The following is a 15,327-nucleotide window of genomic DNA, read 5'->3' on the forward strand; positions in this document are numbered from 1 at the left end:
TGGCGGGGGTCAGGAATCGGCTGTATAGGTGTACTCCGTACATGTGTACTCTTGAAATGTAGGGAGGGATACTGTACTCCGTACTCTCGGCTAGACCCATCTCGTGCCCGTGTGAGGTGCAGGGTAATCCACGGCACCACTAGCCTATGAAAAGACATTAGCCGTCAGTTCAGGGCAACCGACCACTGACAATCAGGCTGACAATCAGCAGCCTCTTCCCTGGAGGGGACTCGACTGTATGGAGTAGTAAGGACTACAGAGAAATAGAAGGGAGAGGATAGATGATACATTCTGTATTCTGTGTTCTGTATTCTGTACGGTGGGACACAAGCAATGTCCGAAGCAGGCTTGGCAAACAGCAGTCAGGTGACTTACACGCTCACGTGACCGCAACGGCAACTCGACACGTGACTCGGTGCACGTGCACTGCATGCTTAATACCACCACCAACCAACAACCAACAACCAACAACCAACAACCAACAACCAACAACCAACAGCCAACAACTCTCAACTCTCCTCCACATCCTCCGTCTCATGCAGAGTCGACGTCAATCAAGCATTGAACATTACTCCCAGCCGATCAGATCAGATCTCGGCAGTGAAAGTGATGCCTCAGTCCTTCTATTCAAACTGTTGGACGAGGGCTAGAGCGTCGTCGAGTTCCTTCGTGATCTGCAGACGGTGCCTCTCACTGCGACATTTGATGTCGACGGCGAACGGCAATGGAAACTGTGCAATGCCAGGCGTATAAGCCTCCGTATCGATCGGCACAGGCTTGCCAGTGGCTTGATCGATGACCGGATGGAACTCGAACGCCCACAGCAACTTGGCCGCGATCCGCCACATGTTTCTTTCTGCCAGATGGATCCCCGGGCAGATACGGCGTCCTGCACCATATCCGTAGTGGTCGCGCTTCTCATAGTCCGGACTCCCGGCGTAGTCGTTGGCCAGCTTGGTCATTCCGGCGTACCGGTCTGGGTTGAACCTTTCGGCATCCTCGTAGATGCCCTCGGAGTGATGCACCGCCCACACGGGCAGGAAGACGGTTGATCCTTTCGGTATGAGCATGCCGTTATACCAGTCGTCTAGAAAAACGGACAGAACATCCGGGTTAGTCATGGGGACCGTTCAGCACGTCGAAGGGGGACTTCAACCAAAGGCTAAGTGGTGGTAGTGGTACTGACCTTCTCTGAGATAGTGTGGCAATGCGGTGGCGGATCTAGGTAGTCAAAGTCAAGGGTCAGTCAGTCAGTCACCTCATGTTTCTAACAACTGCAGGATCGTCATCACCGCCGGTTGTCACAATCAGATTGCCAAAACCTGCCATCTGCCATCTGCCATCTGCGTAGGCTCAGGCTTGAGCTTGGGCTTAGGGGTACTTACGTTGGTCGCCAGCGCATACCCTCCTTGACGATGGCATTGATATAAGGCAGATCCTTGAAGTCGCTCCATCCAGGGGCCCTCTCCGAGCCACACACTCGATCGATCTCCTCCCGGGCCTTTTCCTGCACTTCCGGGTAGACGGTAAAGGCCATGATCAAGGTACAGAGCTGCGACGCAGTCGTGTCAGCGGCACCTTCCAAGATCTCGCCCATGAGATTGTCAAAAGCGTGCTGGCTGAACGGCATCCCTTTTTCTTTATATTCGTCCAGACAGGCATCGACAATGCTGTCACGCTTGATCCCCCGTGCCCTACGTCGCTCGACACGCTCTCGACCTTCGCGCCATGCGTCGTCCATGGTCTTACCAGCGTCCAGAGCCCGACGTTTCCAGAAAGCCATGCTTTCCGGGATATAGCGAATGAACGGGAAGATGTCGACCGGCGGATTGGCCCCGGGTTCCATGGCTTCTGACCACTATTGCCCCCCAGTACGGTCAGCAACCTCTGCGGCTCAGGTGGGACAGAAAGAAGATTCCACCCTCCCTACTCACCTTTTCCATGACTTCATACACGGTCTGTAACGAATGAATTCAGTCAGCCCAGCCCAGCATAGACCACAGCGTTATATCTATATCACATCCATCCCACGGAAGAGGGAGACGAGCAACTCACATGGCCCCAGAAGCTCTCATACGTGGCTGCTCGCTGGCCATAGATGATGCAATTCGCCACTGAAGCGGTGTACCGCCGCACATGTTTGATGAAGTCGTCCGGTTTGGCCAGGAGATCGTTCATCAACACCGTTGCCCTGTGTGCCCGAAGAAAGAACACGGAGTCAGTCGACGCGCATACAAATACAATACGCCGCTTAACCCAGAGGACAGATGAACCCCGACCCGAGTCTTGAGTCGTCGAGATATCTTGAGCGACCGGTCGGTCGACATGCAGGGGGGAAAAATCACAAGACGGTTTTGGGCTTGGCCACTTACTCGGCCTCTTGGATGCGGAAGTGCTTCTCGTCCAACATCTTGGGGGAGAAATTGTGCGTGACAATCTTGCGTTTTTCTCTCCAGACAGTGTTGGCCGGCGTCAGGGCCATGTGGTCTCCTTTCGTGAGCATGTCCCCGATGTAGAGGGACGGACGGTCGGAATAGATCGCCCCCTTCTTGTCGAGAAGCTGGTGCACCGACTCCCTGCTACAGAGCACGATGACGGTCGAAGGGCCGAATTTGAGCGAGTACACCGGTCCATATTCTTCGGCCCAGGTACGGAATCTTAAGGGGCGACCGACAAGTTAGCTTTCGATTCCAACCCTGACGGTTCCCTTCTCTTTCAGCATTTCAGGTCCAGGAAGGAGCGTGCTCTTACTGCTTGTGAAGACCGGTGATAGGCACTTGATGCAGATTTCCAAGGATCGGGATGGTCGGCGGTCCGGGCGGCAGGCGAGGGTCCCGTTTGCCGACTTGAAGCAGGCGGTATATGCCGACGAGGAAGACAATGGCTACCACTGCCACTGTAGCAGGGCTCAGGCCTGCTGTGGGCAGCGAGTCAAACAGCATTGTGGATGTAAGAGCGATCCGATCCAGAGGGAAGGAGAGCGATCTGATCTAAAGGGAAGGAGAGTGATCTGATCTGAAGGGAAGTGAAGGTTCACCGCACCGAGCTGTGGAACAACACGCTGGACTGTATGTACAGTACGACAGATGGGCGACCCTCTTCTCTCAGAAGTCCTGTTGCCAACCAGTACAGTATGTACATACAGGGTTCTTCAATACTGAAAGACAAGAATGTATCTATAGTTGGGGGTTGGGATTGGCGGTTTGGGGTTTGTCCTTATCACACGACCGCGACCACGACCAGGACCAGGATCAACATAAGCATCAGCATCACCGTCAGCATCATGCTTAAAACAGCATCTAGCTAGTACAGAAAGATTCGGCGTGGCTAGGGATGGGCTGGCTCACAAGTAGCCCGCCTCCTCTAGAGTGATCACCATCCCCCGACGTGAGAGTTGTGCCCCATGGGGTCCGGTCCAGCAATGAAGTGAATTCCTCGGCTTTCCGGGGGGACTAAGGGCTAAGGAGGCCTAAGCCCCCAGACCCTAAGACCTCATGTGTTCGGCTATGCCATAGCAGCAGGTCTAGTCTAGCTCGGAGACACTAGTACGTACTCTGTACTCCGTACTCTATAGTCTATTCCTAAGTACTGTATGTATAGTGTATAGTGTCCACATGGATGAGGGTCCACAAGTACAGGGGGAGGCTGTCTGTCCCTCCCTCGGCTCTACGTCTAGGGTTAGACGTTCCCCGCCGAACCCATCACGCGAAATCTAAACAAGCCAAGACATCTGTGGCGGTGGTATCGGCGGTGAAGATATTTGGTACTAATGTAGTATCTATCGATGGTGCGTGAGGCCGAGACTCTGTGGGAGTGACTGATTGTGAGCCTTAGCCTAAGCCAGTGTGAGTGACTGATTATCAGTACGTAGTAATATTGTACTGTAAGTAATTTCTCCAAGAATGTAACTGATCCTACCGGAGGGTAGCTGACAAACATCTCGGACCGACCGGCCGAAAGGTCAAGGTTCTCTCTCCGCTTGGGTTTGCCCCAGATACTTATCTTGATCTTTCTCCGAGACTAAGACGGACACTCATATCAATCAGCTGTTGTTTATATCGCCATGTTATTAAATCCAGGGGTTGGGTTGTACACCTCACCTCACACAATCTGGTAGGGTCAAGGTTGGTAGGATCAAGATTCCCGATACCCTCTCGGTCACGAGTCCGTCAGTAGCTAAATGACCCTCGAGCTCGAGGCTACATGCACTGGAGTAGAAGTCAAACCCAACATCTTCTGCATCCGGGCAGCATGGCATGCATGTTCGGTCCGCAGACCCGGTGGACAGGTTTCCGACCAACGTATACAGTGATTCACTCGACCCGCGGGACTCCGGTTATGCACAGCACAGCCTTGTGTCCGCCAGTCTGAGCCTGAGCCTGCTGACTACATAACAGCCGTTTAGGTCGGATATACGGATATACATGACAGACCTATCGTGACAGGTGAAACAACGACAAGGCTCTAGCTAGCTAGCTGGCTGTCAGGGGTCTAGCTGTCAGGGTTCTAGCTGTCTCCTGCGCGTTCCTAAGCACTGCCTCGTGGTGCCTGGGTAGGACAGTTCAGCAGTCAAGCGAGTCCTGCCCACACCTGAGAGAGCAATATCAGTAGAGCGGGAAAACAGACGACAACGACAACACAACACCAACACCAACATCGCAACTATATTCCACAACTCAACTCACCGGCTGTAACTCCAGTAAGACGGGAACGGTGGTATAGATATAGATCAGTTGACTGACTGCAAGACTGTACATGTCATAGGTCCGTCGACTCTTCCTTCTCTTCTGCCTGATCAAGCCTTGATGTTGATGTTGGTGTTGATCTTTCTCTTCTGCCAGATCAAGCCTTGACGTTGATGTTGATGTTGATGAATACAGAATGCTATGTATGTATACATGTATATAGCATAACATCAGTACTATAGTCACCCCCTTACCTGTGGCCCTGGCCTAACCTACTTCCTGATATGGAGATTCTGTCATGTCAACGCTCTCTCTCCATCGATTGGGGCCAGCCGTCTTGGTCTCGAGGCAGCTAGCTTTCCTCTTGAACATGAACGCCTTTAGGCTCTGCTCTTCTCGCTTATCTCCTATGCAAGCAATCTCCCGTTCACCCTTCACCTTTTACCCTTCACTCTTCATCCTTTACAGTTCCCCTAGCTACATATACGTATATCAAGCCACACCATGCCAGCATTCCGTTCTTACCAAAGTACCGAATACTCCCACTGACCCAGATCCAGCCTGGCTGGCGCAACTACAATGACCACGACCACGACCACGACCACGACCACGACACTACAGTACTCCAGTAACGTTTACTTTCTCCGAACCAAAGTCCTCGAAAGAGCGATCTCCCTCCAGTACCACACGGCGCTCATGGCCGCGCCAGGACCGACCACCAACTGCGCCAACAGGATGAGCAGCGACGCTCTGGCGACGCCGAAGCTCTCTTCTCCAGGCGTCAATCGGCCCACGCTCTTCAAATCCCAGACAGCAAAGCAGCACCAGATGACACAGGCGACATCGAAGACGTAAAAGTCCACCAGCCACATATTCCTCAGCCCTTCCCCGTGTGGCTTCGGGGTCGCCGACCAGTCGGGCCAGAAGACGGATTTCAGCGTCAATTCGGGATCGGGCGAGACGAGAGTCAAGTAGGCGATGCAGGAGACGTGAAGCACGAGTCCGACGACGAACGTGCAGCTATAGACGGCCTTGAGGTACGGGTATGCCGAGTCTTTCTCTCCTGGGTTGTCTTTCGCTCTGTTGAGGGAGGTCGAGTTTGCGCCGGTGGAAGGGGAAGATTTTTGTTGGTGTTGCTGATAGATATTCTTCAAGTCATACCCACCCCCCAACACCACCAACAGTACCTGAACGTAGCAGGGGCTCGGCTGCCAAAATGCCGTCAGGTTCTGCACGGTATCGGGATCGGTCCAGAACGGCCAGAACATCAGGAGCGTGGGGAGCGCGTAGCCCAGGAGGATGGCGGGGAGTAGGACTTTGGCGTATTTCAGGGGCACCTCGCTGGAAAGGGAAGGCGGCGGCCCCCAGTAGGATTCGCCGTTGGAGAGGTAGGTGTAGGCGATGAAATATAGGGGCATGATGACGGCGATGCCGTTGGTTTGATAGATGTACGACCAGACGCCGATGCTGGGTTTGTAATGGCAACTGTCAGTTTTGGTTTGGTCTTGCAGGGGTGTGGTTCAATACGGAGGACCAGAGAGAAAGGTGTAGTAGAGAAGGTGTAGTAGAGAAGGTGTAGTAGAGAAGGTGTAGATATGGAGAACAATATAGGGACAGATCCCACAGGATGTACATGTACATGTACATATAGTACATCAGACAGACAAAACTCGAGTGACGGAAAGAGAAAGAAATACCAGGATCAAACATACAAACTAATCAAGGCCATCTCATTGCGTCTCCTCACCGATTCGACGGCCCAAATGGCAATAGGCTGCAACAGTCCTCCCAGGAAGTACAGCTGCAAGAAGCCAAACGCGCTGTGCCATCGCGCAATACCCGGCATGAACGCCACGTCGAGGAAGGTCAAGGTATCGTCGACAAATGCCACACCAATGTACCGTCTCTTGAGGGAAAAGGCGTCAGGATGGTCGGGGAATTTGCCGCTGGTCAACGTGCTGGCGAAATGCCCGCCTAGCCCGTAGTAGCGGGCCGGTCGAATCCACATGCCGTAGTAGGCCGCAGTCGAACAGGCCAGGTAGGCGGCGATTTGCAGCGATAGCCGTAGCCATGCGTGGTGCCGAGGGGGGGTGGGAGGGAGAGTTGTCGAGGCTCTGAGGTTGTGCTTGTCCGGGACCGGCGCCGGCACTGATTTGGGCTTCGTAGGAGGGAGGCCCATGGTAAGTACTTAAGGTACGATGTGGAGGGAGCACTGTACTGAGGAGTGCCTGTGGTATATATGTAGTTGGTCGTGCAGGGCGCCTGTCTCGTATAGAGGAAGGGAAGGGAAAGGAACTTGAACAGAGAAGAAATGAAAGGGAACTTGGATAAAAAGAAGGGAAAGGAAACGTGAACAGACCCTCTAGCGGGGAAGTGAGTACGTCTGGGCCCTTGGTCATATCTAAGTAGTAATTAACTATGACCTTTTGCCCGACATATCTACATATCACCTGGTAGAGACGTCTGTCTACATACATACCTACGTAGGGTTAGCAGTTCCCCGCCGTAGTTGGTTCCACAGCCGGGCGGGAGGGTTGGCCCTCGTCCGGCCCGTGTTGCCGAAAGTAAATACAGTCAACCCCTCCGAGCGAACTCATCATCCTGAAAGTGAGTGCCACTGTCTCTGACGGAGATCCTTCCGTATTGCCATGGCACGCTAAGTTCTGAGCCCGAAGGGCGAATGCGTCCGCAGACGGAGATTATGGAGCACGGAGTATATAGAGTATAATGTACAGAATTCCAAGGCCATGGCCCAATTCTGCCTACTCCAAACACTCCCTGTCCGTGTACTGTAGACCGGGGTACAGTACTTACAGGAGTACTACCCCGGGAATACGTCAGCCAGGCTCAATCCAGATACAGATACTGCCACTGCACTGCGTCTGTACACGAAGGACAGAACCGCAACTACCAGGTAGTGTTGGTACTGGTGCTAGAGGTTGCCGGTTTCTACACTAAGATCCCTTTACTTCTTTCTTTATAGGGAACTGGAATTGACATCGTGTTCGGCGAACTGCAAGTTATCACTTCTTCAGATCAACGAGAGTCAATCGTCTTTCGACGGAAATAGAGTCCGAACTCGAGCTGGCGGGACGGGTATAGTACATAGTAACGGAGATATAGCCGTTGCCGATTTCGGTTGTCGCCATCTGATTTCCGAGGCGACGTCAGTGATTAATACTGTGTCTGCGTATATATGGATACATTGTACTTGTATTGTGGTTGTAGGTGAGTATTGATTGTACTGTACTTCTCTGTGGTTGTAGGTGAGAGGCCCATCTCTTCCCTAGTGAGTGACCGGCAGCTGTCACCGCACACACTCCTCTGGACCATCGTCATGTCATCGAACACAATCCTCTGGACCAACGTCATGCCAGACCAGGGCATCTACTCGGAAGACTGGAGAGCGGAGGATTCAAATTCATAGCCCAGAAGCAAGGCTTCGAACATGTCATAGTCGATCTCGACACTGGTATTTGGGGGGACCTGGGCCTGGGACTGTGGTTGTGGCTGGGCCAGTGTCGGGGTCAGCGTCGGCGTCGGTGTCGGTGTCGAAAGCAGCTGGCCGTTGTCCGAGACACTAAGATGAAGGATGGATGAGTATTATGACTTAGACAGTAAAATATGGGGGATATGAATAGATCTCGGACAGTAGAATATGGGGAATGAAAGAATCTTGGACGGTAGAATATGGGGAATATGAATAGATCTCGGACAGTAGAATATGGGGGATATCAAATCTTGGAGGAGGATGGGTGTGATCAAACATGCTAGACTAGACCATACTTGTGATTCGGCTGGGATCCCGTTATACCATCATGATGATGAGTAGTTTGACTGGCTCGCTCTACAGGTTCAGTTTCCGCCCCAGTCTCCCAGCAGGCCTTGTTTTTGTTGCCACTATTGTCGGTGTCGTTGGCCGTCTGGATCTGCGAGAGTGAGGGCTCCAGACTAATGGGGTAGAATGGAAATCCCGTGTCCGTGTCTTGGTGGCGCGACCGCAGTGCCGACGGAAGTTCCGTGTCGTGCGGAAGACGGCCAGTACTCAAAAAGATGTCGATGGTGAGCGCGAGCCGCATGTAGCATACCGGCTGGCGGAGCAGAACGTCGCCCCAATCGTAGCTGCTGGAAGAGAGGGTGAGGGCGGGCGAGTCGTGTGTGGAGGGCGACGGTGAGTGTGAATATGACTGTGAATATGACTGTGAGTGTGACTGTGAGTGTGAGTGTGACTGTGAGTGTGACTGTGAGTGTGACTGTGACTGTGAGTGCGAGTGTGACGCAAGATGGTGGCGGGGTTGATTGCGACGAGACGACGTCTTCCTTCCACCACCGGCCTTGTCTGGGTCCAGACACACTTCCAACGACTTCGTCACGTCGTTCAGCTTGATGTGGCTCACGATTGTGGAGACCGATGCAAGCACGAGGTCGGTGCCATCGTACGACTTCTCGAATACCTTCATCAGCCGCGTGTAGACGGCCAGGCCGGTCTGCTTGGCTTGATTCTGACCACTGGACGTAGGCAGCTTGGTGTCGAGCACGTGGAGGACGAGCGGGAATGTGGCATAGGCGACGCTGTTGGGTTATGAGTGTGTCAGTCATCAGTCATACTCATACTCTCTCATGCAGCAAATCGTGGATCGGATTATATCATCGGGCGAAGAGAACGAGGGTGCAGAGAGGGTGAAGGAGGGAACAAGGGTGCAGAAGAGGGTGCAAGCCGTCGATGATATGATCCAATTCAAGCTTTGGCTGTATGAGATTCGAGGGAAGGAGGGGAAAGATGGGGAGTGTATAGTACGCACATGCTGATCGGAAGATACTGGAGGAGGTTGCATTGCAGCAATTCTCGAAGGTTGCCCGTAATCCCCTGAGCGGCCACCTGCAACTTGGTCTTGCACTCGGCGATGCGTTTCCACTGAGAGTGAGAGCCATAGTCATGGTAAGACGAGGCGATGGCGAGGACGCCGAAGTGGTAGAGGGCCATGCGGGCCGACCTGCCGACAGAAACACCATGAGCCATGTCAGATTAGGGACATATACAGATACTGTACATATCCTGATGCAGATGCAACCATACTGCCACCATGCTGCCAATGCTAGCTTGGCCTAGGAACGGGACAGGTAGGGAGGTACGTACTGATAGTAGATGAATGTCACGTTGACGTGCAACGTCAGGGACGGATGGCGGGTCTGGGGTTGGGTCTGGGATTGGCTTTCCCTACCCTTCGCCGTGGCCTTGAGCTGGTTCAAATCGCGCCCCGAGTCCTGGTACCAGCTGTCCAGGAGGGCGCCACATTGATCCATGCGGGCGAGACAGCGACGGGCCTCAGCCTCGCATTGGGGCGCAAAGGGAGCTTTGCGAGGCAAGACCAACATGAGCAGATCCGTCAGGGCCAGGGCCAGCTTGCACTTAGCGACGATGATGGTCAGCAGGGCGTGCTGGGTGACGGCGTCGACCACCCGCGACCGGCCGAGGTCGTTGTCGAAATCCTCCGGCTCCAGGCACGGCAGACTGAAGTCGAAGTCATGGGCGCTGAGCATCAGGGGCCGCCGGACCCCGAGAGACACCACGCGGTCGCGCAGGATACAGGACCACCAGAGCCGCTTGAGGGTCCGACGCCGGGCCGGCGAATGGTTCTGGTCCTGGTAGCAGTCGGCGCCAGCTTCTCGGGCAGAATGGATCGAGAGAGCCAGCCAGTAGCTGTTGGCTCGCATCCGCCTCGGCGACGTTTGGTAGCTGAGCAGGAGGAGGGCCTGGGCAGTGGTGACGGGGTCATTGCTGTCGTCGTGCTGATACAGAGTCTGGAGGGGGGAGTCAGCACAGAGTACTCATTGGGCTGGACATGGCATCCCAACCTACCTTGGCCGCATGGTAGAACCGGGTGCGCGCCTCGCGGGTGCTGCGGAGACCGAGGCGTCGCAGCGTCTCGCTGGAGACAAACTGGAGATTTTGTCAGGAGATGATTCCCACTCATCAACGGCCGAGAGGGAAATTCGGGCGTTTCAGTTCAGCCGACTTACGCTGGACGATGCAAAGATCATGGCTTGGAGCAGGAACAGAGAAATGCCTCGTCCCGGGTCTCGACCCCTTCCACGTCGGCTATACATGTCCCAGAAGTCTCCTTCGTCGAGCATGGGAATGTTGGGATGGACATGGAGGAAATATTGGCGCACGAATTCATTCAGGATCCCGGGGGTGGGGAGGTGAAGACAGTGCTTCGTCTCCAGAAACTGCATGGTTTCGGCCGGCAGCTCCGCCAGGAAGTCCCCTTCAATGAACGAGTAGTAGGAACAGATGACAAACCTGCCGGGGTCGAAGCTGGCCTGAGCCTGTGCGGCAGACGACTCCGGGAGAGGGAGAGGGACCTGGAGGTCAGCCATGTCTGTAGTCACACTCGGCGTCAGGAGTTTGGCGGGATCAATGGCGTAGTTGGCGTCGCTGTTCTGCTGCTGCGTGGCCTCGTCCACACTTGGCGCCATCCCGGTCCAGCGACTGTGGCTCAGATCGAATGATGCATCGACATCCAGCGCGTCGACCGAAAGAAAGCTGGGGCTCGGGAGGAAAGCGTCCTGGGTGTGAGGGTGCGTGGCAGGCCCAGTCCCGTCGGCGTCATCCTCGAGCCATGCGTCTGGATTGAAGGCGGCATCGCCAGTAGTCGCTCTTCCGCGGTCCATGTCAGCCTCCGCCGTGGTCGGCAGCGAGCCCGATGGCGGGTCTGCGGGGTCAGCTTCGACGACGTCGGTGGCCGTAGACGACGAATTGCCAGTGCCAGAGGCGGCATGTTTCTTGGAAACACCACTAAGCCGTGCATCACCACGGTTAGTGCACCATGCTTTCTGTTTCGGGCCTTGGGCCTTGTGCAGAGAGAAGGCTGCAAGGGGAGGAGGAGGACAAGGCTTACTATCGTTTCGGTCGGGGCTGGATCGAGCATATTTGTCGGTCGATCGAGCAGTTGGTGCAGGGCCGCCCTCGGTTCGACACATCACAACGCACTTTTCGGGCCCGGCAGCAGAGACACGCCACCGCCGACCGTCGCTTGGTGCCCCAGCGGTGCCGAGTTTGAGATAGCCGCGAGGGGTCAGGTTGAGGGTCAGCCATGGCTGAATTCGATGAGTGTGAGCCGTGGGAGAAATCCACACACAGAGATGGATGGAGGACGGAGTGCTGTCTAGCTCTCGCTCTCACAGGACAAAGTCAACCTGGGGAAAACCACAGACTGTACTGTACTGTACGAAGTACGGGGACCCCGGATGGTCCGAGACCCCAAGCTTAGGAGGCCGGGGCAGCCAGTCATCTTATATGCCGAGGCAAAGGCAGACAGACCAGAGCACTGAGTGCGTCATGACCGAGCATGACCGAGTCGACAGGCTTCCATAACATGGAGTGTACTGTACTCTGCACATTATTTGTCCAGGGCCTCCTGAGCCCTCCTGCCATGTATCCGTCTCGTGGCGTGGTCAGTTGTGTGATGTTGTCCCGTATCCCGTACCCGTACAGAAAGCCATAACCCTAACCCTAACCCTAACCCTAACCTGGCCACACCTCTGACCGTACCATATGACTACCCTGCCACCACGGCTCCCGTACATATCCGTCCAGGATCCCGTACTGGTAATGTACTGTATTCTGGCGAGCGTGTCGAGTCAGAATTGAATGACACCATGTGTCCCTCTATCCTGTCTACCCCAGGTGAATCGGTCCGACTCCTCATCGATCTCCATCTCCACGTCGATAGTGATCAGGATAAGAACCTCCGGGCAGCCATTGTTGTCGGCTGCTCTCTGAGACTACTAATCCAAAGGTAGGCCAAAGTAACCAGCTCTGATATCACTTTTACTCAGAAACACCACACCAGACACCGCTTTCGGTGCTGGGCCATCAGCATGAAGGCCGCACGGTTCTATGGACAGCGTGACATCCGAGTCGACGATGGTGTCTCGCTGCCCCAAGTCAAGCCCGGCCAGATTCTAGTGGACATTGAATGGTGTGGAATCTGCGGATCAGATCTGCATGAATACCTTGCTGGCACGTCCCTCCTGACTCCTGACTCTGAAGCCTACGCCCCCGCCCCCAAACGGGACTGAACTGAATAAACCGAATGAACTGAACTAAACTGAACTTAACCTCTCCCAACAGGGCCGAGAGCCATCCCGACCGAAGGCCATCCGCACTCATTGACGGGCGAGCACCTGCCGGTCGTCATGGGCCACGAGTTTTGCGGGCGAGTGCGGGAAGTGAGTGCGGGCAGCAAGCTGCAGCCGGGCCAGGCGGTCATGGTCGACCCCCGACTGTATTGCAAGACCTGCCATCGCTGCCAGTCCGCCCAGACCAACATTTGCACGCAGTGGGCATTCCTCGGCCTCTCAGGCCTGGGCGGCGGCTTTTCCGAAGCGGTCGCGGTCGAGGAGGAAATGTGCCATGTTCTGCCCGACTCGATCCCGCTGTCGCATGCCGCCTTGATCGAACCACTGGTGGTGGCCAGGCACGCGCTCAAGTCGGCGGGTGTGCCGTCGTTCGACCATCTCACCATTCTCATCCTTGGGGGCGGGCCGGTCGGCTTGGCCATCATCTTCAACCTGCGCGCCCGGGGTGTGAAGCGCATCTTCGTGTCGGAGCCGACGCAGAAACGTCAGAAACACACGGCCGTCCTGGCCGATGAGGTCTTCAACCCTCTCCAAATCAAAGTTGGGGACCGGTGCCGCGAACTCACGGACGGCAAAGGCGTCGATCTGGTCTTTGACTGTGCTGGCATCGCCCCAGGCTTGGTAGACGGCATGGATGCGCTGAGGGCGGGGGGGACCTATGTCAACGTGGCTGGGTGGGAGGAGCCGGTAAGCTGAACAGATGCCATTCAGTTATGATTTATGCTCGACCCCCCGCTCTTGGTCGGGTCTGCATGCCACTACTGACCTCGGTCTGTCCTGTCCCAGTTCGTTGTTCCGATGGGGCTCTTCATGATGAAGGAACTCGTCTTAAGAGTGGCCATGGCCTACACCGACGAAGACTTCCGGGAGGTGGTGGAGGAATTCGTCGCCGGTGAGTAATACCTGCCAAGTAGTCACTCGAGTTCAACCTTTTCGTCTGATCGGAGATGTTGACCATCCGGTCCTCAGGCAAGTTCAAGGGCGCGGAGCAGATGATCACCAGCCGGATCTTGCTGGATGATGTGGTGACGAAAGGGTTTGAGGAGCTCGTCAACCACAAAGACGACCACGTCAAGATCCTGGTCACTCCCAAACCCGAGTGTCTGGCCAAGGCATAAGTGTCAAACTTAGGCACTAACTTTAGGCATTCCCAGTCTTATCCTTTGACTGGAAGGCTGGTATAGGCACACCTATATAGTCTAGGCTCCCCCTATACCCCTTTGATAGCGAATATGGAACATTTCAACCTTTGACAATAAGGAGTGTCAAAGGAGATCAAGTCACAGCCAATGGATGCTGTAACCTGAAATGTCTCCGAGAGCGGTTCGCATCCCACTCATCGAGCAGCAGATCAACAAGTCCTGCTTGACGAGACACTGTATCCGTACATGTCCGACTGTCTCTTAGAGAAGAATGCTCAGGACGCGGTATTGACCAGGCAGCAGCAGGGAAGGTAGACAGATTGATTACATGTCCCGCATCTGAGGTCTGGTTGGGGTGAGGAATGCTATACAGTAGCTAAATCGAGATGAAAGGCCATTCCCAGTCTTGCTCATGGCCTTCCTACCACACCCCCTTGTTGCCCCTAAGTGTGAAGAGGCAGAGTGCAGAGTTACAAGGCTCCAGTCGAGCAGAGACTGTAGTCTGTATGTACTGTACAGTATCTCTAGAAACAGCCGATTGAGCCGGACTGCCGAGGGCTTAGGATTAGGGGCTTAGGCTTAAGCGATGAATCTGTGAGTGACATTCCTCCCCGCACTTGTCCAACGCATTAGTCGACTTTTCTTACTGTGTACTTACTGTACGTACAATGGTATATTGTCTTTGATTCGACGCCGCGACTGACTTGTCATGGCGGAACCGATGAAGCCGAGGGCGTCAAAGCGTGCTCGAGCACTTACCCTACAGTATGTATATTGGAACCGGCAATCCCGAAAAGACAGGGATGCACCTCCCTTCCCCCCAGAACAGCCAGCAATCTGAATCCTGGCGAGACTTGTCCGGTGCCAACTGGATTGAGAGTCATCGATTCAGCCTTGTCCTGCGCCAATTATATTAAGAGTGATCGATTCAGCCAGAAGACCCATCCATGTCCATCTCCAGTCACAAACTACAGTGGCAGCGCCATGCCAAACGGGAACTGCTGGGCGGCGACCTGCTGGCACAATCGCTGAAACAGCTGGGCGTGCAAGTCTCGTTCGGCGTGCACGGCGGCCACCTCGACGCCTTCCTCATCGGCTGTGAGCAGGTCGGCATCCGGATTGTCGATACTCGCCATGAAACGACCGCCGTGCAGGCGGCCGAGGGCTACGCCAAACTGTCTGGGAATATTGGATGCTGTTTTGTGACTGCGAACAGTGGGCAAGTACATCATCTATCTTGTGCTATCCTATCCCGTCCTATCCTATTCTATCCTGTCCTATTCTATCCTGTCCTATTCTATCCTGTCCTATTCTATCCTGTCCTATTCTATCCTGTCCTATTCTATCCTGTCCTA

General features: G+C 54.6%; 6 protein-coding genes across 6 annotated transcripts in view; 2 read left to right on the forward strand and 4 right to left on the reverse strand.

Moving 5' to 3' along the window:
• Positions 1-623: 623 nt before the first annotated feature.
• A1O3_08216 (uncharacterized protein) lies at positions 624-2,942 on the reverse strand (the record flags this gene model as incomplete). The annotated part of the gene is made up of 6 exons (XM_007738315.1): positions 624-1,087; positions 1,187-1,221; positions 1,386-1,858; positions 2,032-2,191; positions 2,373-2,657; positions 2,752-2,942. The coding sequence occupies 6 exons, from the start codon at positions 2,940-2,942 to the stop codon at positions 624-626; spliced, it is 1,608 nt and encodes a 535-aa protein (XP_007736505.1).
• A 2,378-nt stretch (positions 2,943-5,320) lies between these two features.
• Positions 5,321-6,864, reverse strand: A1O3_08217 (uncharacterized protein; the record flags this gene model as incomplete). Its single annotated transcript, XM_007738316.1, has 2 exons — positions 5,321-6,152; positions 6,398-6,864. The coding sequence occupies 2 exons, from the start codon at positions 6,862-6,864 to the stop codon at positions 5,321-5,323; spliced, it is 1,299 nt and encodes a 432-aa protein (XP_007736506.1).
• A 1,208-nt stretch (positions 6,865-8,072) lies between these two features.
• Positions 8,073-9,669, reverse strand: A1O3_08218 (uncharacterized protein; the record flags this gene model as incomplete). Its single annotated transcript, XM_007738317.1, has 3 exons — positions 8,073-8,265; positions 8,472-9,257; positions 9,488-9,669. 3 exons carry the CDS (start codon positions 9,667-9,669, stop codon positions 8,073-8,075), a joined length of 1,161 nt encoding a protein of 386 aa, XP_007736507.1.
• Positions 9,670-9,791: 122 nt separating this feature from the next.
• On the reverse strand, positions 9,792-11,669 carry A1O3_08219 (uncharacterized protein; the record flags this gene model as incomplete). The annotated part of the gene is made up of 3 exons (XM_007738318.1): positions 9,792-10,487; positions 10,546-10,626; positions 10,707-11,669. The coding sequence occupies 3 exons, from the start codon at positions 11,667-11,669 to the stop codon at positions 9,792-9,794; spliced, it is 1,740 nt and encodes a 579-aa protein (XP_007736508.1).
• A 900-nt stretch (positions 11,670-12,569) lies between these two features.
• A1O3_08220 (uncharacterized protein) lies at positions 12,570-13,948 on the forward strand (the record flags this gene model as incomplete). Its single annotated transcript, XM_007738319.1, has 4 exons — positions 12,570-12,715; positions 12,830-13,517; positions 13,617-13,722; positions 13,800-13,948. 4 exons carry the CDS (start codon positions 12,570-12,572, stop codon positions 13,946-13,948), a joined length of 1,089 nt encoding a protein of 362 aa, XP_007736509.1.
• Positions 13,949-14,919: 971 nt separating this feature from the next.
• Positions 14,920-15,327, forward strand: part of A1O3_08221 (uncharacterized protein) — a gene marked incomplete at both ends in the record, with an annotated part of 2,687 nt that continues 2,279 nt past the window's right edge. Inside the window, one exon of the mRNA XM_007738320.1 lies at positions 14,920-15,149. Within this exon, the coding sequence (XP_007736510.1) occupies positions 14,920-15,149 (230 nt within the window). The remainder of the gene's footprint in view (positions 15,150-15,327) is intronic.

This window comes from Capronia epimyces (assembly GCF_000585565.1).
Source record: "Capronia epimyces CBS 606.96 chromosome Unknown aczIQ-supercont1.7, whole genome shotgun sequence".
Taxonomy (NCBI): Eukaryota; Fungi; Ascomycota; class Eurotiomycetes; order Chaetothyriales; family Herpotrichiellaceae; genus Capronia; species Capronia epimyces.